This window comes from Drosophila montana, unplaced genomic scaffold (genome assembly GCF_035044405.1).
Source record: "Drosophila montana isolate Dmon_TW-CO22-7 unplaced genomic scaffold, ASM3504440v1 contig_1853_1, whole genome shotgun sequence".
Classification (NCBI taxonomy): Eukaryota; Metazoa; Arthropoda; class Insecta; order Diptera; family Drosophilidae; genus Drosophila; species Drosophila montana.
This window is the reverse complement of record NW_026996772.1, coordinates 147,428-172,087: the sequence shown is the minus strand read 5'-3', so window position 1 is coordinate 172,087 and position 24,660 is coordinate 147,428. Positions and strand designations below refer to the sequence as shown.

Sequence of the window (24,660 nt, the reverse complement as noted above, 5' to 3'; positions counted from 1 at the left end):
CAACCTAAAATTTGAGCAATTGTTCCTTTATGATATAGTGTTCTGATAGCCGGAGATCTCCCCATCTATTTGTTACACACAGAATGACAAAAGTTTAATACCCTCTGCAAGGGTATGAACAAAATCACAAACAAAAGATTAAAGCCTCGTGTAACGAAAGTTTGTAATAAGCGTGGACGACGGCGATGGGTTGGGGCGCTGCAAAGTTGCGTCTCCAAAATTCAGGCAAAATCTCAGCCAGTCGAACAATGAAAATAACAAGCAGAAGAAGACGAAGAGAAGGAAGAAGAAGAAGAGGAACATTGACATAAGTCGCACACATGCAGCAGTGCAACGAGGCATGGAACGAAACAGAAACCGAAACAAGCCAACAAAAAATGTGAAAGATTAAGAAATGTGGAACATGCCGAAGCATTGCTGCGGCGCAAGGGTTGCCCACGTGCATTCCTCACAAATGCCAAGCGTTCCGGCGGCGCACGCAAACTACAAATATCTCAACAATGATAGGGTCGCCAACAGCACAGATTGCGTTAACGGGTTAACGGGGAGGTGGGGAGTCACAGAGAGGGAGAGGCAGGATCTGAGAGATAAATAGCCACTGTGGGTGCTTGTCAGGCTGTGGAACAAGCCCAAAATGCAGTGTGTCATAGCTGTCAGCTTGGGTCAGTTAATCGGAAACTGGGAAATGCCAGCATAAGAGAGGGCAGTTGAATTGTCAGCTGTCCGAAGCACACGAAAAGGCACACACAAGCTACACATACACCCTACTATACAACCTATCAAGGATCAGCCAAGCACCCCTAAAGGAATGCTCGTGGCTAGAGAAGCCCCAGAAAGAGCAAGACAGAAAGATAGTTAGTGTGAAACAGACAGAAATATTGACAAAGCGAAAGAGAGCTTTGTAGCGAGGGCGTATGATAGTTAAAGAAAACAAAGAGGTAACTAGAGGGAGAGGGAGAGAGAAATACAGATAGATAGAGAGAGAGTGAGAGAGAGAGAGATAAAGAAAGAGTAAGATAGCCAGAGAGGACAGAGTGAGATAGAGAGATATCTTAGAGAGACAAAGTTAGACAGCAAGTAAACGAGAGCAGCAGCTTGAGAGAGAGAGACAGAGCCAATGGATTAGGCAGCCAGTGTTGTCAAGTGTCTTAAACAAGCAGTGCCATAAAGGCCGCACATTAACCACACTAGACACAAACACACTGAGTTTTCACTATTTTCAAGCATGTACCATTAAATATCAAAAATTGGCAAAATCCAAAATTTACGATGTGGCATTAATGAATGCGACAAGTGTAATTGCATTTCAATTTTCCATAACCATAAACATTATATTTCTACACGTACTTATATATATATATATATATAAATATATATAATAAATATGTATTTATATATATACATATGTACATTGATTACGTCTATTGTTTTACATTTGGCGTTTGGCATAATGCTTTCTGACATATGCACTAAGTAAATGGAAGCCGAGCTGCAATTAATTTTCGTCACATGCCACATACTATAGTGTGTGCATAAATTTACAATGGTGAAAATTATGAAAAGTCCATTGCTTTTGATTCTAATCAAATTAAATTGAATTTTATGCAAAAACAAAACTCTGGACAACTCAATTACGAACTTGCCGTCGCGTTTATTTACAATAATTATTATTGGCGAAAATATGACGCAGTGCCATATGCGTAAGCCTTTTTTCCGAGTATTTCCGTTCGTTCGCAAAGAACTTGTTTTGCATGCGCCACAATTTCATATCAAAAACCGGGCGACAAATGGAAATAACCAAGAGGCTGAAACACTTGCTGTGAACACACTTGCAACAAACCAAAAAGATTAGCTGTGCGAATCAATTGTAAAAACAATTAACTTTTAGGCGTAATAAACTTTTTTTTTCAAGAATTTTCATTTTGCAAAAGTTCAGCTTCAATTCTTAATTTAAATTCAGGTTTATCGTAAAGCAAGCATACATTTTACTAGCTGCCGGAACTGAAGAGAGAGAATTGAATTTAAAAGATTGGAATTTTGAAAATTTTTACCAAAATTATTAAAATTTAACAAGTTACAAACAGAATTTAGAGATAATTTGAAAAACATGCATAATTATCGATAATTTACACGATTGATATTGTGTTTTTCAGCACTAACCAAAACAAAATATAAACCCTTAACAAACACTGGCAACTAATGTAATTGGCCAATGACCTTGCTGACATATCTAAGCATGGCATCAATTTAGACACAAGCAGCACGCAACGTCTAAATCAAATGTAATCGAATGCCATTCGATATGTTTATGACGAAATAATTGAATGTTCAAATTTGTTAAATATGCACAAATATCGATAGTTACGACCGCAATATGGATAATTTTGCAGCACTAACAAAACCCAATAAAAACCCTTAACAAACACTGGCAACCAATGTAATTGGCCAATGACCTTGCTGACATATCTAAGCATGGCATCAATTTAGACACAAGCAGCACGCAACGTCTAAATCAAATGTTATCGAATGCCATTCGATATGTTTATGACAAAATACTTGAATGATCAAAATGCCTTTAATAAATATGAAACTAATGTGATTAATATGCCAGCTATGGACAGTCGGGTGTCGCTTTGCATAATAAGATGCGCATTTAGCTGGAAAATGGGCAGAGAACGAACCCGTTGACAACCGTCTAACAAATCATTAATAATTCCAAAACCAATCGAATTGGTTTTTTGTTTTCTGATTTTTTTTTTTTTTTTTTTTTTTGGGATTTTTTTGTCCTCTCTGCTGTTCGTTTACATTTCCGTTTCTTGTTTACGGCCAACGGAGCGAAAGCAAAAGCTGGCTTAAAGCAACGACGCTTGCACTTGGCAACAGTCGAGCCAATGAGTCAGTGAGTCGAGTCAGTTGAGGTGGGGGCCAGAGATCAATATGCATGATTCATGCCAATGGTATGGCCCAACATTGAGAGGGCCCAAAAGCAAATGGCCGCTCGTTCTGGCCCACATTATGGCTAACAACAACATCAACGACAACGACTACGACAACGACAAAAGCGCAACAGCGACAATGGCACAGAAACACCTTTCATTAACTAATCGCCGGGCAACATCCATCATCGATACCACATTGGACACCTGACTGCCAATTGGTCGAAGAAGGGGTGAGGGGGAGGGGGGGGGGGGGGTGGTAATCGGTATGAAGAGCCGTTGATGGGGCTAGGCCAACGCGCACAGCCTTTGATAGCCGATAAACGATAAGCAGCAGCAAAAGCAATGCTCAACACTGGCTCGCACATGACGCTCATTAGCTTCTCCCCCCCCAAAAAAAAAAACACAGATTTATATATAAATATATATGTTATCAATATACCCTATATAATGTGTGCATCTATGTTTGTATGTATACGAAATACTTTGGAAAAGGGAATTCTTTAATAACTTTTGTGTTTAAAGTCCGATAACTATGAAATTTACAGAGAATAATCGATAACTAAAGTATTTATCAAAAGTAGAGAAAATCTGTTCGCAATATCTTGAACAACTCCTGTTTTTATCGATGCATATCAGCTTGAAGTTGTTTCAAGCCTACCAACTGCGGGTTTAGCATTAAAAACTTTTAGTTTTATGGATTGCCTCTTGTTGATGTTGCTTTAAATCTCAAGATTTGCCAGCTGTACTTGGCTCTTTGTGCTGATGAAGAATATATCTATATAATTTATGGCCTCATCCCACCTACTTCAAGCACTTTTTATAACCCTCTCACACCTAGGGTATACGAAAAAAAAAAAAGGCACTGCTCCCCCTCATGCAAAGAGTTCTAAGTCGCTGGCCCAGCGATAAGCTGCAATTGTTTTTGTTATTTTTGTCTGTTTGGGCCATTATGATTATGCATGTGCCTGGGCTATTATTATGGCTCCGCGCGAGTTTGTGTGTGTGTGTGTGTGTGTGTGTGTGTGATTTGGCTGCCAAACAGGTTGGCATTGGCGGCCTTTGGGCGCGTATTTGACACAGAGTGGAGCCCAACGCTGGCGCTGGCCAACTGATAAAGCAACCGCCGACTACTAATCGCAATAATAATAAACCAGAGACAACAAACCCTGAGTACCAAAGCAACAAACGACATACCACAATCTACAACAACTACAACAACAGCAACAGCAATTGTTAGCAATCGCGATTTTTTGTTTATACCCTGGCAGAGGTAATTCGAATTTGTAATACAAAGGGAAAGACATTATGTACTATATATATGAGGTATATAAATATGCTCATATAAGCAAAATCTGATCAATATCGGACTACTATATCGTCTAGCTAAAGACAAACAATTAATTTAGCAAGATATTCAAACTCAGTTTTTCTCTTCTACTCCATCACTTGGCTCTATAAACAATAAGAAATAATGTTTTTGTTAGAAGAAACTCTTGTAAGGGTATTTAATGTTCGGCGTGCCTTGGTTAGCTATTCTTTCTTGTTTGTCTGCTTGTTTGCTAAGAGCTTAACAAAAAAGTGGAACACATCGCTTGATTGGGGGGCGGGGGCGGGGGGGGGTCGGAGAATGAATGTGAGTGCATTTTGTTTATTGTATAAAACTTTAAAAGTGTTTTCCACATTTGTTATCAACTTTTTACACATTTTTATGAATTTCGATTCCTGGAGTCATAAATATGGCAAAGCCGGAACTTAAGAATCGAAAAAAAATTATTTTCATAGAAAAATGTTAAGCAGAAAAAAAATATTAAGAAAAGAAAATGTGAATTTAATTTTGGTTTTCTTGATCAAAGTCTTGGCCTTGGCTGAGCAGAATTAAATTAATTAAATAATTGCATAATTTGCATTATATTGCATAATTTTAATTATATTTGTAATATTAACATTTTTATTTAATATTTAGATTTATATTTAATATATATATAAAAAACATTTATATTTATATTTAGTAATAATATTTATATATTATATTTATATATTTTGTACATTTATTTATAATTAAGTTAATATACTAACAAACTGCAGCAAGGGGCAACAATTTGATGCAACAGGATTTAAAACAATGCCAAAAATATCTATTAAATTGCTTTAGAAAACGGATTTCTTGTACAACTAACGGTTGACCTGGGGCCAAGTGTGGCTCGAAAGTGTGCTCAGGATTTCTCCAGTGGCAAATCGCGACACACAGAGAGAGAGAGAGAGAGAGAGATAGAGAGAGAGGGCCCATTGCTATGGCACACTCAATAATTTGTTAGTTTTTGAATGCCTCGCTTTTTGTAGTATTTTTTTTTTTTAATTCTTGTTTTTTTTACTCGGGCCGCATTTCAATTAGCATTGTGCCACTTGCAACAAAAAAAAAAAAAAAACCAGCAACAAAAAATAGAGGGGAAAAAAACAATTAAATGGAAACTCACGAATAAAAATGCAATCAACTCAATTTTTATAGACAATAGCAAAAGTTGTTGCTGCCGCTGCGTGGCCTGCGCTGCATTTTGAGCACTCATAAATATATATACATATATATATATATATAAATATTTGTACAATATTTATTTCTGTTGCTGCGCTTAAGCATGGCTCGTTGCTAGTATTTAGCATTTATTAAGCAGCTAATGAGCTTACAACACATTCCACCGAGGCACGTACAGCAACAGCAGCAACAACAAATTGCAGCTTAACCACTTTTATTTGGATTTGTCTATGAAGCCAAATAAAAATAAATATACATACATATATGTATGTATATACATTAAACCACTACGAGAGGCTATAAGCGGCTGTAATTCAACTACCCTTCTAGACAATTGCAGAATTGTTTAGCTCGTTTGAGTTTGGTCAAAATAACTTAAGAATCCAAATCAATTTCCATGCCAAACAAGTAAAAGGTTCACTAGTCGGGAGTGCACGACTAGGGGACACTCCGAACCTTCTTGCTATCAAATGTAAGATACTTGATATGCATATAGTTTTCTAGAAGCATGTCAAGTTTGGTGAGTCTAGCTCTGAAAACCTAAGAGATTTGCTCAAAAAACAGTATTTCGATATCGATTTTTATCGATTGTTTGCAAACGGGGCAAGTTATCGATTATCGGAAACTAGCTTGTACTGCACGATCACTAGGAGGACCTATATGCCAAATTTCAAGTCTCTATAGAATATATATATATATATATCTCTATATAATATATATACTTTATAAGATCGGAGGTGCTTCCTTCTGCGTGTAACATACATTTGCACAAATGTAGGGTATAATACCCTTTTAAAAAAACCTCATTGCACGATGCTTCCAATATATGAAGCTGAATGATATATTAGACCGATGTTGATAAGATTTAGCTGATATGTGAGTAACATGTTAGACATGTAAAGTAAATTATATGATATAGTGATGCAATCCGATCCAACATACATACATACTGCCTGACCTATACAAACTTTCCTGACATAAGCTTTAAAGTGAGCGGCTCGTGTGCATAGAACAGACAGACATGTCTATAACGACTCGGCTGTTGCTGCTGATCAATAATATATGTACCTTACAGGGTATATACATGTATGTATACACTATCTGCAATTGTTTACTGACTTTTAAGTGAACTCACTAAACCAATATACCCATTTTCACTTTGTGAACAGAGTATATAAAGATTAAGAGAATACAAATTTGTTGTTAAACATTTGTATGTACATTCACAATACGTAAAAGATTTATGTGCTGCGCTTTTGCCGCTGCTGTGGCAAGAGTTTTGTTTCTGTTGCAATTAATATTCGAAAGACGGACTCACAACTCGACACGGACGGCGCCGCCGTCGTCGTCGCTGCTGCTGCTGCATGGCCAAGCAAACTGATTAAATGGGTGACGGACTGATTGACGGGCTGACTGACGGGCTGACTGACTGAGTGACTGACTAGCTGACTGACTAGCTGACTGACTGACTGGCTACAAGCCGCTGACCAACGGCCACTGGCAGCGATCAAGGCCAAACAAGAATGCAGCAAACGCCGCCGCGGCATGCCACATTCGCACTGGCTGGTCACAGCTGCGTACCTGAGCTTCGCTGTTTACCTTCCATGCACTGAACTGCCCAACGATTGTTCCTATGGCAGCTATATAATATAGAAGTACGATTGCTCATTTGTAAGCAGCATAGTGAAAATAGTAAAAGTAAAGTTTGCTTGAGATATTTTGATGAACAAGCCGGTTGTTTGTACAAGAATTCAATTTGCGACCGATCATTCCTATGTCAGCTATATAATATAGTGATTCGATTCGGCCGACTTCGACAGATGTGCTGCCTGCAACAATAAGAGCTCCAAGACTGAAAGGCCAGTCAGTTTATATAGAAGAAGACAAACAAACAGGCAGACAGATGGATTTAGCCAGCTTTAGATACTGATCGAGAATATATATACATATATACTTAAGGGGGGTGTAGAAGCATAATTGTAAGCCTTCTTTTACCTATATCCAAATGTTACAGGGTATAAAGCAAGGCATATTGTGTGCATGTGTGTGCACATGTGTGAGTGTGTGTGTGTGTGTTATGTATGTGTATGATATGTGTGTGTGTGTGTGTGTGTGCTGTGCGTGTGTGTACATTGTGTGCTTCGTATTCCAGGTGCAAATTGACGCAGTCAGAGTCCAAGCCCTAACTGCCATGTTGGTACGTGTGTGTGTGTGTTTGTATGTGCGTGTGTTTGTGTGTGTATGTGCGTGTGTTTGTGTGTGTTGGTGCAGCGACATTTCCACGGCCTCCGCTGCAGCTACGGTCATTAGACATTTCCGGCCATTGACTGCCCAGTGGAAACGCGATTGCCAAACAAATGCATAGAATATTGCTATTAGCTGAAAATCACGTTTCATTCGATTTTGCATAATCGTTTCAAAAAAAAACCAAAACAAAAACCAAATGAAAAAAGAAACCAATAAAAAAAATATCAACAGCTAAGCAATTAAACCGTAATCAAAAGTCTTGTTTTCCCATAAAGCGCTGCTTTGGGCAGCATTAGGTAAGGCGGAAATGCACATATCGCCTAAATATGATTCGATTCCAGCTCAAGCTGGCCATAAAAAGCTAAGTAGTTAACCAATTATGGCTAGTTTAATAGCTAAATAGAAAAGCAACATAAAATTCTGCATATGCATGCCAAAGGCATGCTTTTGGCAGTACTCTTAGCATGCATGCCGCTGCAACTGGGCGGCGCATCATGCCCTATCGGCATTTGCCATTCTAACTGCCAGCTGCTCCTCTGGCTCTGCTCCTCTGGCTCTGCTCCTCTGGCTCTGCCGCTCTGTTCCGGGCTGCGGCAAATACTCTGTTGCCTGCAGGTACATAGGCACAGTCGAGTGCCCCAAACAGCGTACCTTGCCTCAACGGAATGGCTCTGCTGTTACCTCTGACCACTGACAACTGACCGCCGCTCGTTCGGTCACTCACATTGCTTTTGTTTGTCTGCGTCTGGCCATGCTTCTGCTGCTGCTGCTGCTGCTGCTGCTTTATCGGCTGCATGTGGCGTTATGGTCATATTCGTTAGATAAACGAGCATGCAATGCGCCAACTTGGCTAACTGTTTGGCACTCGCATTCGCGCAATTAGGTTCCCCCCCCTCCCTTTTTTTTCTTATCATGTGCCTGTCAAAGTGCTTGTCAGTGGGGATAAAAAACAAGTTCAATTTTGACTGGCAAACAGATTGCCTTAATTCCAGACATCGTTTGGCCAATAGATGCCTAGAATGTTGTTTAATGCTCAACCGAACCAGTTCCAAACATAGTCTAGCTCAATGTCAGAAACATTCAAGGAAGACTAAGCCCAATAAGCACAGTATTTCAACACATTAGATAATTTTGTAGCACCAAGTTGGGGTTTCGAAGCCCTGAAAGTAAAGTTTGAAACGGGCCTGTGAAAAGAGCTTGCTGAAAGAGCTTGAAGGCAGCGAACTGAACCTCCAACAATTTTCTCGGCAACACTATTTTTTAGAGAAATGGGCAGCACTTTTTGTTTGTGACTATTTTCAACTCTGCCTCAGGAAATGCAATTGTTATGTGCAGCCCTGTGTCAAATCTCTTGCACTTTGGCCACACTTAATTTAATCTGCCTGTTAAAAATCGAACAATCATTTGACAGTTTAACTGCCACACAAAGTGCGTACATAATTGAATTTGACATGTTAAACTGCGTGTTATTTTAACAGCAGCTTCGTTAGTTTGTATGCATCAGTTTCTGACAGCCCAAATTAAAACAAGTCAATGTTTAATTGCAACAAAACCAAACTATTTCCGAAACAAAATCTAGCAAAGTTGAGGTAACACCATTTTTATACCCTCAACCCATTGAGAATGAGAAGAAAGCATCTCCGAACTTATAAAGTATATATTATATTCATGATCAGCTGTCTGTCTGCCCGTAAGTATGAACGCAAGGATCTCTGAGCCTATAAGAACTATAGAAAGCAGGTTCTCCCCTTGCCCGCGCAGTACGAGTTTCTTTCCGATAATCGATAACTTGTCCCAAGTAATCGATACAAATCGAAATCGAAATTCTGTTACTTGAGCAAATATCTTAGGTTTTAAGAGCTAGACTCACCAAACTTGACATGCTTCTAGAAAAATATATACAGCTCAAGTATCTTTCATTTTCTAGCTATAGCACGTGCTGCATTTGGTGTTGGCAGCGGAAGGTTCAGGGTATCCCCTAGTCGGGCACTTCCGCACTCTTATTTGTTTTTTCGTTCTTTGCTGAAAATATTCAATATTTTGATTGCAAAGCATATTTGATACAAATACCTGTAGAATTTGTTTGACATTTGATTTAAAATTTCTTTAAAAAGAAAAAAATAAAATAAATAAATAAATGAAAATAAATTGATGTTTGTTCATCTTCTTCTTCTGCATCTTTTTCTTGTGCTTGGCGCATACTGTGAGCAGCACATTGTAAGGGAAAATTTCTAGTTGTCATGGCAAAAGCACAGCTTTTGTCATGCCTTTTGTAAGTGCAAAGCTTAAAATTGAGTTATCTGGAAACGTTGCCATATTGCAGTTTGTTATGCCTGGCGACATGGGCTTTATTTATGGCCATTGACACGCCTTCTGGCTGGCAGCCCTTTGCTGTTATTTAGATTGCAGCGTCAATGCAAAGTCCTTCAAGGTGTCTGCAGTGGGGGGATGGGAATGGAGGGGGGGGGGGGGGGGGGGGTATTTGCTTCTCTTTCTTGGTGGATGGGTAAGCTTGGCTCGGGGCTGGCCAGTTGGGCAATCATTTGCAGCGCACGGCTAATTTTATTATGCACATATTTAATATTCTTTTACACGCCTTATCAACTTTACATAGACTGAAATCTGAGTACGCGCCTTCTATTACCCGAAGGCGCGCACAAAGACACACACACACACACAGACACAAGCTGTTGTTGTTTTTTGTTCATTTTGTTGCAATTCACCCGCAGCTACTCGGGCGGCTTGCATATTTTAGTTGATGCTTTTAAATATTAAATAAGCCCCTTACAAAAACAACAACAGGCGCAACAAAAGCAACGACAGTTTCAGTGCTTGTGCACGTTGCAAGCTCGCACACACCTTCGCACACACACACATACACACACAGGTGCACATTCACCTGCCCAGTCTGTGTTGCAGCCCCCTCTTCAACACCTTGGGGCAGCCAGTTAGCATTTGAAGTTGCTCACTTAGTCGTTTTGTGTGCGCATTCTGACCCATTCTGTCTCGCCAGCGCTCTCTCTCTCTCTCTCTCTCTCTGTCTCTCGCTCTCTCTCTCTTCTCCTTTCTCCCTCTCTAGCTCGCTTGCCACGGCTGCCCCGCGCCCACCTGCCTGCATTTCGTAGACGTTGCAAGTCTTGCGGCTTTCTGGCAACATGCCGTCGCCGTGTGCTCAGCGACCATCACTTGAGCTTCAACTGCAGCTCGAGTCGCCGCCAGAGACCCACAGCAACAACAACAACAACAACAAAGGCAACAACAACAAGCGCAACGTTGACGGCATTGTCTCATCTCGTGTTTTGCTGCTTTGGCTGCAACGTCATCTGCCGCTTGCCGCCTGCCCCATGCGGCATGTAGCCTATCATTGTGGCCACTTTTTTTTAGTCCGGGCAGCATTTTAACTGTTGCCCCGCCCTACGCCCTACGCCCTGCGCCTTACGCCCACTTGGTTTTGTTATTGTGTTTTATGACGCCTGGACATATGCTACAATATATTTTCATTTAGTTCCCATTGCCATTGTTTATATATCCCTTCTATTCTTATTCTTTCTTATTCGCGAGAATTAGCCGCCGTCCTCGTGCTTTTAATTTCTCGCATATTTTAAGCCTTGTCTCGCGGCGACTAAGCTGGAAGATTTGTGGACTGTTTTAGCCAAAGTTGAACTTAATTGTGTGGAACGACTGGCAAGAAACACACAACACTTTTGTTGGGCATTTGTGTGAGTGAGTTTGTGTTATGTGAGCGCATAGTTGTGGGGAACAGCGGAATGGCACATATGCTTTGATTATGTGTGTTGGTTGTTCAAGAGTTTGGTAACAGTTGCTAAACTGCGGAATGGAACATTAGAATTTGTAATGCATTTGTTTGAATTCATGTAATATTAGCGCTTAGTTGAACGGAAATAGCGGAATGGCACATATTCCTCAATAAGTGTGTGGGTTGTTCAAGAGTTTGGTAATAGTTTCGGAACAGCGGAATGGAACATTAGAATTTGTAATGCATTTGTGTGAGTGAGTATGAGGTATATAAGCGCTAATTGTTAAGCGATGAACCATATGCTTCGATAGGTGTGTGGGTTAGTTAACAGTTTGCTAGCAATTGCGGAACAGCGAATTGGAACAGATGTTTCAAGTATGTGTCTGGGTTGGTTAATAGCTTGGTAACGAGGTTGTCAACATTTAACTCTAGGCAGCTGAAACAAGTGGAGTGAAACACATTTCTTTTAAATACATTTCATCACAATTATGCGAACCTCTGGCAGGGAACATGTGAATCAACTGTATGTGAGTTGATAATCAATTTAGCAACTAACACTAATTAAGGCAGCTGAAACATGTGGAATGAAACACATTTGTTTTGAATACATGTTTATCTCAAAGGAAGAGTAGGCATAATGATTTAACGGTTAAAACATCTGGAATGAAACACATATGTATATTCTAAAATTATATTTATTCTAGTTATGCAGAACCTTGGAATGAAAAATATGCAAGACGTGTGGTTACCAATAATAGATTCATTAAATGTTGGCATCTTATATCAGTTTAGGTAGCTGAAACATGTGGAATGAAACGCTTTTTTTTAATATTTTGAGACTGGGAATGAATTTTGTTGTTATAGAAATGCATTAAAATCCTGTTTATATCAATCAAATATTTAGGCAATGAAAAGATGTTCAATTCCATCATAAAATATGCGTAAACTTGGGATATGTGCTCCGATATCGTATCAATTGCATATTGATAGAGTTGCCACGGTTGATTAATTTTTCCCAACATGCTTTTCATGGGAAACGATGTGGAAATGAAACCGTGAGACGGTGGCAATGAGACGGAATAACGTTTGCGGCTCGAACAAAAATCATCCGCATGGAAAAAAAAAACATATATTATTGAGCAACTTTCTGATGCGAGGCCATTTAAATGAGCAATGGCCACTCCGGCAATTTGCATGCCTCGTGCCGCAACATTTTACACAGCGCCACAAAAGCCCCGCTGTAATTCGAATTGTTGACCGCCTGCTGATTTTTGGCTATTGGCGCATTGTTTTGTGCGAAAGCACTTTGCATATTTTTCGGGGCCCGGAACATCGGGGAACTGGGGATCAAATCGTATAATTGTTACTGTTATTGTTATTGTTGTTATTTATGCTGCCCGCTGTTGCTGCTGCTGCTGCCGCTGCTGCTGCTGCTGCTATTGCTGCTGATGAGGCTACTGATGCTGCATGAAATGTGCAATGCGATTATATTGTCAATAGAAACGCATTAGAATAATGCAACATAAATGACGGCTAGCGAGCAGCAATATATAGATAACCATAATCGATATATCGATTGATGCAATCGATCGACTTAAACAGAACTCGAAACTGGGTTTTGTTTGCGTCCAGTTGTATACTTTTTACGGCAGTTGATCGACTGATCAAATTTATAGATAGTAGCAATCGATAAACTGTTTTCTCTCTTAAAAACTTGGCGATAACAGCAGTCAATAGCTTGGCAATTAGCACTGCGATTGAGAGAATACTTAACAACATATTTGAGGTCAATTATGCATCAATCAAATTTATCGATAGCACGAATCGATAAGTTTGTACTAAAATCAGTTTTCTATTATAAGAACTTGGCGACAACAGCAGTCGATAGCTTGGCAATGAGGAAATAATTTACAACATATTTGAGGCCAGCTTATATCAACCAAATTTATCGATAACAGCAATCGATAAGTTTGTACTGAAAACAGTTTTATATTCTAAAAACTTGTCGATAACAGCAATCAATAGTAGATTGGCACTGAGCACGGCGGTTGATCGACTGATCCATTTGCGGTCAGGTTTGTATCAATCAAATTTATCGATAACAGCAATCGATAACCCAAAACAGTATACTGCATTCGCTGCACAGCCAAATTTCGTACACTGTGTTGTCGCATTTTGTGGGTCAATCAATTTGGTGCGCATTAAAACAATCCGCTCAACAATGGCCGAAACCGAAATTTGATTTATCTAATGAGCCAAATAAACAAACAACACGACGAACGCTAAACGAAAGCGCAGCAAACGCGACTGGGGCGTTAAACATGCATTTGCCATACGCCATGTGCCGTGAGCATTAGGAGTACGACAAGCTGCCCCTTTATAAACATGCCGCCCGATAAACCAATGCAATATTTGCACAAGTTTAGCACAGAATATGCAAGCCACAACAAATGCGCTTATGGGCTTAAAAGCCAATGCATTCAAAACTAACAAATGCGACACAGTTTGAAAGCCACTTGAACAAAGATGTTGTGGCACACACACACACACACACACACACACACACACACACACGCACGCACACAGTTGTTGTGGGTGGAAAATGGGGCTATGTTTTGTGAATTGTCTGTCAGTCAAAAGACAAGGAAAAGTTTTCAAATCATGTCACAAACTCTTGATGCACCGAACCTCAGCCGCACAAGTCTGGCAAAATTCAGATATCGCATAGACCGAAGCTGTATATACACTACAAAATGCTAACAATAAGCTGACATCAAAAGAAAGCAAGAATGGTGTACATACAAATGAGGCTTAAAAATGAAAGATAAAGAGGTTTTTCTTATAATTCCCAAATGGTTTAAGCTGAAATTTAATGCAATATCCAAGGTTGCCCAGAAAGAAGTGAGAGTATCGGATCTAAACTAAATAGATATGGCCACAGATAAATTGCACGTAATTTTATAAAATGAACACAAATAACTAAATAAATTGTGCACAAAAGTTGAAAAGTTGCAGAGTAGGGTATGCCCAAAAAAGCAGAGCTGAAAAGCTATACCAATTAAGGTGCAAAGATAATTAAATTTTTAGTTGAGCCACACACATCGACTCCTATGGATCAATTCCGGTTGTTCACTTTTTGCCGAGGACTACAGGAGTTTACAAGCAGCCAGGCACGATTCAATTTACTTTCGCATTTTGCATTTTGCTCGAAAATGTAATTGTACGAAATCAAATCTGAGATAGACGCGTTTTACGGGATTTCAAAATTCAAAAACATTTTGCATTCAGTTTAAGTTTGTCGTTGGGAGAGTTGAGAAAAACAGCATTTACTTTGAATTTTGACAATTTCATAGAAAATATTTACTAAATACTAAATACTTCACGCTTAAATGAAAAGCATATTATTATTAAAATAATAATAAAAAATAATGATCGAAAATACAGGTCGCTCGCAAATTAAATTCAGGAAATTCGAATTACGAGCAGTTATTTTTTAAAGAAACACGCTTTCAATTGAAAGATAGGCTTGAAAACATTTTAAATAAATATAAATTGAAACAATTTAGTTGTTATATTTTCAACAACCGATTTAATACCCTTGTAAGCATTTCCCTTTTGCAGATATGTGAGAAAAGCGAAGCTCATAAATGCTGAGTTTGACGCAAATCTCTTGGATAACACAATATTTTGCCATACAAAAAGCCATTCTGTAACGAATTCTTCATACTATATTGCTGTATAATATAGTAGTGCGATTTCGACCGGATTTGGCTTATATGCAAGCAGCGTAGTTTAACTGATAAATGCCGAAGTGCTCAGGATATCTTGAAAGGCAAACAAGTTATCCATACAAGCACCTACTTTTCGACCAATCGTTCCTATGGCAGCTATATGATATAGTGGTCCGATCCGTCCGTTCCGACATATGAGTACAGAGACGGACCTATGCAAAGTTCTGAGAGACTAGTTCAGACGACAGACAGACGGACACGGCAATATGACTCGGCTGTTGATGCTGATCAAGAATATACATATATGTATACTTTCTGAACAAAAAACAGTTATTGTTAGTTCTTATACCTTTTCTGCTTTGCTGCCTTAAAGCCAATTTATTTTATTTACAGGGTATATGAAGAGAGTAAATCGCTTGCTATTGTTTTCCCACAAAGAGTCTTCGCTGGCAGGAGTACTTTGTTTTCAATTTGAAAAGCGCGAAATAAAGTTGTTGAATTTGTGCACGGTTTGCAAAATATTTTGAGCAAAATAATTATGCCGTTAGCTTATGTCCACCCCCCCCCCCCCCCCCCTGTATTCTGTGTAATTTGAGAAGTTGGTAATACCTGTGAGAGAAAAGACATTTTGCGACAGAAAAATTCACATGCAGCACAAAACACAAAACAATAAGAAATCAAAACAAGAAAAGGGAACAGAAAACTGAAAACACAAAATATGGCAAAGAAAGTGGCAACAAACAAATTTGCGCTGTGGCGCCTTTTGTGCGCTTTGTGCCGGGTCAGTTACCAAAAATGGGGAACAAGAGTCCAAGAGAGTCCCCAAACAGGTGGGGCCCGCAGCCCTTGCAGAACTCTACTTGGGCCGACTCCGGCCAACTAGTGTTACAGACTAGACGGGGAAACGGGAGACTTTTCGGCCTGTCTCGGCCCCATCAGCAGTTTTCATGGAGCTCAAAACGAGAAAAGAAAACAAAACAATTGCAAGGCCAGCGAAGCGTCAATTGCACTATGTAAATAATTATTGCGAAATTCTTAAATAAATCACATACTCGCATTCAACCACATGGCTGTTGAAAAAAAAATAAATATATATTTTAAATATAAAAATAAACATTTTACTAGAAATGTTGACGCTGCGTCGGCTTCTCTGGCACTTTTCGAGTTTTCAAGGTGATCGAAAAGTTAAGAAAAAAAATATGTGTAAAATGCAGAGCCTACATTTAATGCAATTACAGGGTATTCACATTGTCTTTTAATAATATGCAAAGACAGCATTAAATGCAATTACAGGGTATTTATAGGGTATTTTAATAATATGCATAGCCTATATTAAATGCAACTACAGAGTATTCATATTGTCTTTTAATAATATGCAAAGACAGCGTTTAATGCAATTACAGGGTGTTCATAATGTCTTTTAATAATATTCAAAGCCAGCATCTAATGCAATTACAGGGTATTCATATTGTTTTAACAATATGCAAAGCCTACATTAAATGCAACTACAGGGTATTCATATTGTGTGTTAATACGCAGAGCCTATATTAAACGCAATTACAGGGTATTCATATTGTGACAAATATTAATATAAACAATAAATAAATATAAAATCAACTTTAGGTATAAACAAACTGAATACCTAACGAGCTCTCTAAATAAGGGTATAATAAGACAAATCTACATATGTATAAATTTAACAAATATAACCCGGCTTTGCCCGCGTCAAATGAATGATGTGGTCTCAAAATTGTTTGAGCAATTCGCGCAAACTTCAGACAAATAAAAAACTTCAGACAGAAATAAAAATTGCCGCCCGAAGCTATAAAAACTTCAGAAACCATCAGGTCCACTCAGATCTTATTCCGGCTATTCACATGGTGTGTTCCTGACATTCAATCATTCAATCCTAACATTCCTGATGATGTTCGTATATGTAAATGTTTCATCATTTTGATTTCCCCACCTCAATTGATCAGAAGAAAAACACTTCTGTATTAATTTATGTAAAAAATTGCTGCTGAGTTTGAACCAGCGAACAGCCGCCTTATAGTCCAACATACCTGATGAAGCTAACATAAATGTTCCTCAATTGGTTAAAAGAAAAAAACATTTTCTAAACACAAATTTAACAATAACTTTTAAAATTGACAATTATTGCTGAGTTTGAACCAGCGAACTACCGTTTATCAGTCCAACATTCCTGATGAGGCTCATAAAAATGTTCCTTCATTTTCATTGCCCCATTCCACTTGCTCAAATGAAAAACATTTCTGTTTTCATTTATCTGAAAACTAAAAGAATTGAAAATTGTAGTGCTGAGTTTGAACCAGCGAGCTGCCGCTTATCAATCCAACCTTCATTCAATAGAAATAAACTTGTTTTAAGTTATCTAAAAACTAGTCAAACTGACAATTGCTGCTGAGTTTGAACCAGCGCACTGCCGACGCACAGTACTTGTCCACAAAAATGAACTCTACCTAAAACTGATTTAAAGTACATACATACATGAAAGTCTATATTTAAATGGAATGCAATGAATTGAAGTCAATAGATGCTTCAAGTATTTAAGAAGTTGGAGTTTGAGCTTCTGTGGAGCCACTTACAGGTCATCGCCTAGTCGAGCACTATTCATTCATTCAAATACAACCAACTTGCTTCAAGAATAATTTTATAGAGCTTCTGTTTGGCCGTTGAACGTTGCGAACATATTTGCATTCCCCCGGTTAGATTTTGTGGACAGTTGAGTGTGCATTTCATATTCAAATTATGTACACACTTGCCCTGTTAATTAACTTGTTTGCAATATTTGATGTTTCGGTATTTGTTATTTGCTCCAACTCCGTGTCACATACATATTCATATTTCAATGGAAATCTGACTAAATTCAGTTATTTAACTGCTGATTATACTATATTATTACATGAGGCAATTACAGACCATTTATTCGCAATTATATGTTTTTGGCACTTTGGCGGGCTTTCAAGTGAATCAGAAATGATTTAAAACATATTCAAGCCGTAAGTAGTTCAATTAGCACAAACACTTTGAAATTGCAATGAAATTGAATAGAACATTAAAATACAATAAGATGGAATCTATTAATCGAGACTTTGGCAATGAGAACCTGCTTCATTTCAATTGGTTGCGCTGGAAAATATAAAACGGGTTAATACATATAAACTGTACAACAAAAGCATGGAATCTCGTGGAATAGAACACATTATATATTGAATGCATGAAAGTTATTAATATGGAAGGAAACTTTATGGAATAGAACAGGAATAGAACTATGGAATGGAACGACAATTGCATATAAAATGCAAAATACTTTAAAACAAAGAGTGGAATATCGTGGAATAGAACATCGAATGCATAAAAGCTTTTAACATGGAAGGAAAAGTTTTGGAATAGAACAGGAATGCTATGGAATGAATGAAACACAGAGTGGAATATCGCGGAATAGAACACATTATGTATTGAATGCATAATAGCTATTAACATAGAAGGAAACGTTTTGGAATAGAACAGGAATGCTATGGAATGGAACTACCAATTAGTGAATGGTAAAATGTAAACTACTCTAAAGCAAAGTGTGGAATGCCGTGGAATAGAGCACATATATAAAGAGCATAAAATTATTATTCCTATTAACATGGAAGAAAGCATTTTGGAAGACAAAAGGAATACCATGGAATGGAACGGTCAATTTGTGAATGATTGAATGGAACAACAGCCATAAAGTGAAACGATATAAGATAGATTGAAACGACATGGAATGAAACAAACGGAAGGGAGCAAAGAGAGAAAAGAAAGGACAAGGCAAGACATGGAATAAAACGGACGTGAAATAATAAAGAATTATTTGCATATGTTTAAAATGCGCAACAAAATTCTTTCAGTTGGCATTCCGTGCATGGAATAAACGGAATGAACCGAAGAAGAATAATAAAAGAAAATTACAGTAAATGCAATGATATGTCAATTAATAAAATGGAACACAAAATAGCGAATGACAACGTGAACTTTGATTAATTCATGATAAATTGTTTAATGCATGTTTATCAATTCGGTGCTTCCGAGTTGCAACAATAATAAACGAATGTGGAATGTTTGCTTTATCAGGTGAAACAATTTTTGTAATTAAATTTAACTCGAGACTTAACACTTAAAATGAAAATAGCTCAGCGGGAACAACAAATACATTGCGATGAAAATAAATGAATCCAACAATTTATTGTACACTAATCATTGACAATTATTAATAATTATTCTAGTATTGTGCACGAAATGCAAAAAAGTGTGTGTGATTAAATCCAACAACACAGCCCGTGGGATTAATTATTCTATAATCGAAGTAAACAAATTAGTGGAAAACTCAGTTGACAGCACTTAATTAGCCAGCCGTAAGCCCCAAGAATTACAGTTAGGCCCGCAAGTAATTGAACAGCTGCAACTTGTTCAACAATTCCCAATTTCAAAAGTTACTAATTAAAAGTTCTCACACAAAACTTATTTCCACTCGGTTTAGGCATTTATTTTAAATGCAACTATTGTTCAGCAGCTGACAGAAAGCTCAATAATATGTAATGAGACATTCGAAAGGAATTTCCAAGTAGAATTACTTTGTATACCCTGTAAGCCTATGAGGCATAAACGAGCATGCACAATGGGTGAAGGAAACATCCCAAATCCTGCAAAGGATATACATATATTCAAGTTCAAACTAGCTCTTGGAAGTAATGTTATAAATAGAGCAAAGTTCTCTTTCTTTCTTCCTCCCATTTCTTGATATGTATGTTCTTATATGGATTTTGCTGATCAGGATTATTTAACTAGTATGTAAATATCCAGATTAGCCTTAAACTTAAATGATTTTATAGAATTAAAGACAGATTTTGAACCTAACCTATTCGAATCTGGAATTCCTAAATATTTAACCTTAAGCCATGAGTCAAGAAAGCAAACAATCTTGAAACCCGAACCTGACGAAAATGAAGGTTTCAACCTCAAACTTGGTGCAAAGTCGTGAAAAGCTAGCGTCACGATCCGAATTTTAAGGCAGGGAGTTAGTTCAACTTTCTTGACTTTACAACCCTGTTTTAATTTATATATCCCGAACTTTTTCAAGTTTCAAATACGATACATAATTTTGAGTTATTTATTTCTTATTTTAATTCAATTGTACTTTATTTAAAGAATGAAATTCCAATCAACCCTAATAAGAAAAAACTTGCATGTTCCGTCGTTTCTTTTTTTTTTTTTCGATATTTGGGGACTCGCTCATTTTTGTTGAACATTATCCGAGTAATCTAAGTACAATTGAATGAAAGCTAAACTTTATTCTATTCTTCTGCTTCTTAGCTTCTTCCTCTTATTCTGCTCCATTTGCCAGTTTGGCTGTTTATTCGGTTGCGCATTTCATCTTGGAAAATCGTATGTTTGATGTGGACTCGTCTAACTTTTGTGCTGTCATTGCAGTTATTTACACAGTCAATACACACACACACACACACACACACACGCTCATGCACACACATACACACACAAAGACACTTTGAATTGTCGTTCTCTGTTTCTGGATTCTGTGAAAATATCAGCGACAAGGTGTTAAATATACATTTTTGTCATCAAACTCTTTGCCACCGAGTGCTACAGTGGATGCTGACTGGAGTGAACCTTATATTGAGAGTCTAACTCGAAGCAAATGAAATATAGTGTAAATCAATTTTGCCAAAAGTTTTTATGGCACTTTAACATTATTTCTAAATTATTCCCAATAACAGGAATGTTCTCCTTAATGGATCTTATCTGGAAATATTACACATTTCTATCAAAGACAACTATTTACTACCAATTTATTGAATTTTTAAGAGTTTGATACTTTTCTACCCTTTCAAGCTTCAATATTGATCTATACAATATAGTTAACTCCTTTATCGATAGTTCACTGTATTTAAAGCTGACTTGGACAGTTGTAAATCCAAATTGAGTGCGGTTTGAGTTTTTGGGGTCACTTTGACTTAATTTGATAACAACATCAACAACAACAAGACGACCAAAATGAGAAATCAGTATTGCTGATCGAAATGCGTTGAGCTACTACTAAAACTCGCGCTACTCCCACTCCTGCTACTATTTGTGCTCCTCTTTCGCCTACAGAATGTCGCCCTGTTTTGCCTAATTTCCTGCTACGCTTTGAACCACCAACAAATTCCCACGGGCTGTTTGTTTTGTACATGTTTTCGAGACACACACAAAATACCAAAAACGAATGAGAAAAAAACATGAAATAAAATATAACAACAACAAGAGAGGCAGAATATAAGTGGAAGAAGAAATGTATGCATGCAATGGGCAAGGGGCGGGGTAGGGGCAACGTGCAGAAGACAGAACTTACCCGCGTAACATGAGCAGCTGTCCAAGCTAAATGCGGCTATGCCGAGCAGTAGCAGCAGCAGCGGCAATAGCAGAGGCGGCGACGTCGATAGCGGCAGCATTTTGAGCCAAGCTGCTGCCGACGTTGTTGTTGGTTTTTTGATTCTTCCTTTTGCTGCGGCTGCTGCTGGTTTTTTGTTGACGCGCCGCAGCGACGACGCCAACGATCGTTGCTGCATTTGCGCCAGTTGTTGTTGTTGTTGTATTTGTAGCCTGTCTTTTACTTTAAGCTGCGGCGTTTCTTGTGCTTGTTCAATTAACAGTGTTTTTATTTTAATTTTTATTCAGTTTGTTTTTCGTCTTTTTTTCGTTAAGCTATGCAAAAGTTTTGCTCTTTTTCAATTGTTTCAATTTCTATTTATTGACCATTTTCGCTAACATTTTTTTCGTATCTACAATAGACAACAGCAAGCAGGGCGTGTGAGTTAAAGAGGCGGGCACACACAACTACACACAAACACACGCACACACACACACACACACACACACACACAAGCAGAAGCGGTAGAAGATGATGAGCAACAGAACGCAAACTAAAACAAATGCTAACGTCACTTTAATCTACCACTGCGCTTTGTGCTGTCCATTCGCACCAAAATCCACTCACTCGCTTACACACATGCACACCTGCCGCAGGTAGAAACGCGAGCAAAAGAGAGCGAGCGCATGTGAGAGGCCAGGGCACGATCAGCGCGCCAAGCCAAAGCCAAAGCCAGCAGCGCAGTCAGCGTTTGTTTAATGGGAATTCTGCTTCTTCTTCTTCTTCTTTATATGTTGCTACTGCTGTTGTGTTGTGGCTTTTTGTTGAACCCTTTTCTTTTGGCTCGGCTGTCGACTGGTTGGCTGCAAGAACCCGTTTTTACATGCAATTCTTTCGTTTCAAGCTTGCTCGCTCCCACACACAGGCACACACACACATTAAAACACACAACAACTATGCACACTTATGCAAAATGCATATCTAAATGTAAATATATGTTTGTATGTATATCAGTTGTTAATAAAATTATAAACATTTGTTTTCTTATCGGCACGTTTTATATTGCGTTTATTGCACATGCATTTCCATTTCATACAAATATTCAGGCACGCACACACAAACACTCGAGAAACAGAAAAAAAACCAACAAAAATATTGAAAGATCATTGCGCGCTGCCGATCGACGCGCCAGCAGCAAAGATACACACATAAGACATACAACGTTTTTTACCAGCTACGCTTTGGCTCTGCTTTCTCACGAACTACGACTACGCGAGCGACGACGACGACGGCGACGGCTATAACAGCGACGACGACGACGAGACACACACGGCAATCACTACCGTCCGGAACGCGCGCACAAAACAAACTGAAAACGCTGCCAGAAACATAACAAATGCAGCAACGCCAAGAGCTGTTGAGTGGGGTTCGTTAACAGAAAACTGTTACGATTGCTATGTTAACTTCACTTGCCCAATGTTTATGCTCAAATTAACTGCTCTGTCTCTGTCAGGCAGCACTCAATGTTAATGCTAACTCAAAATGGCACTGTTAGCGTGCAAAGGCACAGTGGCTCACAATCTTATAGCAAATAATAGCAATAGTTACTCAATTGAACATGCTCATAGTTGTTGAAACATTACAGATTTTAAAGTTATAATTAATTGAGCATAAACTAAACCATATAAATCTCTCTTAACCCTCAATTCTGTCATAATTCTCGGGAATATTTTTAGGAGAACTTAAATATTGTACAATCAAAGTTAAGCTAAGCGTATCACAGACAACAATTCTCTCACCACTGTCGCGCAACAGATGCTGCCTGCGTAGTGCATTTAACTCAAAATGCCACTCAAAGCAACTTAACTCGCGGAAAGCGCTCAAGTCAATCGCGGTTAAATTCAAAAGGCGTGCTAAGTGCAAATGCGAAATGCTTGTAAAACCGAAAATGAAATTAAACGCAAATAATAAATTAAATTTGCGTGTTTTGGAACTCTTTCTGGCACATTTATGAATAAAAAATATAGGATTTTTTGATTGCAATGCGATGTTTGAGCCAATTAGCTGGTACTAAATAAGTATGTATTAATTAATTGCATTTGCATTTGCCGTTTTATTGCTTTCTTCGAGTTCTAAAATTAAAGGACATTTTAATATTTTATTTTTTTTTATTTTTTGGATGCTTCTACAAAATTTTTCATCGCAATTGCTGTATGTAAAAACATATACAACAATATGAGCTCTTTGTTAGCGCGTGTGTGTGTGTGTGCATTCATTTCAAAATGCACTTAAAAATTGCTGTCACATGTGTGTGTGTGTGTGTGTGTGCCCGCGGCTTTTGCTAGAGGTCAGGTCAACTTCGTCGCCTGCCAATTAAAACTTTTTATGCGCTGCGGCGGCTACACACAGACACCGCACACATATTCATATAAAAAAAAACTGTGCGTGTGCCTGTGTGTGAGTGTGTGTATGGATGTGTATTTTGTGGCGCGCTCCAAGTAACTTTATTAATGCGATTTCAGTTAATTAACAACAACAATTACTCACACACACACGCACTCGCTGCCTTAAAAAAAAAAACAACTGCAAATAAGATAGAGGGCGACGGGGGTAAGAGAGAGCGAGCTGGCGACGTGTTGGTGCAAAAAAGAATTGGTGACACTTTTTAGGGCTGATCACAAAATGCATTTTCTGTCAAAAATACGTTCACACTTGCAGCAACACAAGCACAAGCGCAAGTAGATAACATTGATGTATTTGGCATTCACATAAACATACGTTAGGATCCGGCTTGAGTTCGCACTCAATGCGTGGCCCACTCCAATCATAACAGAGCATAGCAAACGGCAACACAGCAACACCAACCACTCGGCCGCCTAACGGTTCCCACGCATCGCTTTTGTTTTGAGTTCGTTTTTTGTCCTCGCGCAACAAGTTGGCAGCGAGAGCGTCTGTGTGTGTCTGTGTGTGTGTGTGTGTTTGTGCGTGTGTGCTTAGACGAGCAATATCAAAAATACAGGCATGAAAAGTTGGCGCAC

The 24,660-nt window shown here is 38.4% G+C and overlaps 1 protein-coding gene across 5 annotated transcripts in view; it reads right to left on the bottom strand.

Annotated features, from left to right (window-relative positions):
- Nucleotides 1–22,985, bottom strand: part of sdk (sidekick cell adhesion molecule) — a 114,522-nt gene extending 91,537 nt beyond the window's left edge. For 4 of the 5 annotated variants that reach the window (XM_064700560.1, XM_064700556.1, XM_064700559.1 and 1 more), the window contains exons 1-2: nucleotides 22,842–22,985; nucleotides 21,605–22,034 (exon numbers count right to left, since the gene is read on the bottom strand). In XM_064700560.1, coding sequence (XP_064556630.1) covers nucleotides 21,605–21,821 — 217 coding nt within the window. In that variant the 5' untranslated portion in view covers nucleotides 21,822–22,034; nucleotides 22,842–22,985. The remainder of the gene's footprint in view (nucleotides 1–21,604; nucleotides 22,035–22,841) is intronic. The other variant, XM_064700557.1, reaches the window with a different exon arrangement.
- Between the last annotated feature and the right edge of the window lie 1,675 nt (nucleotides 22,986–24,660).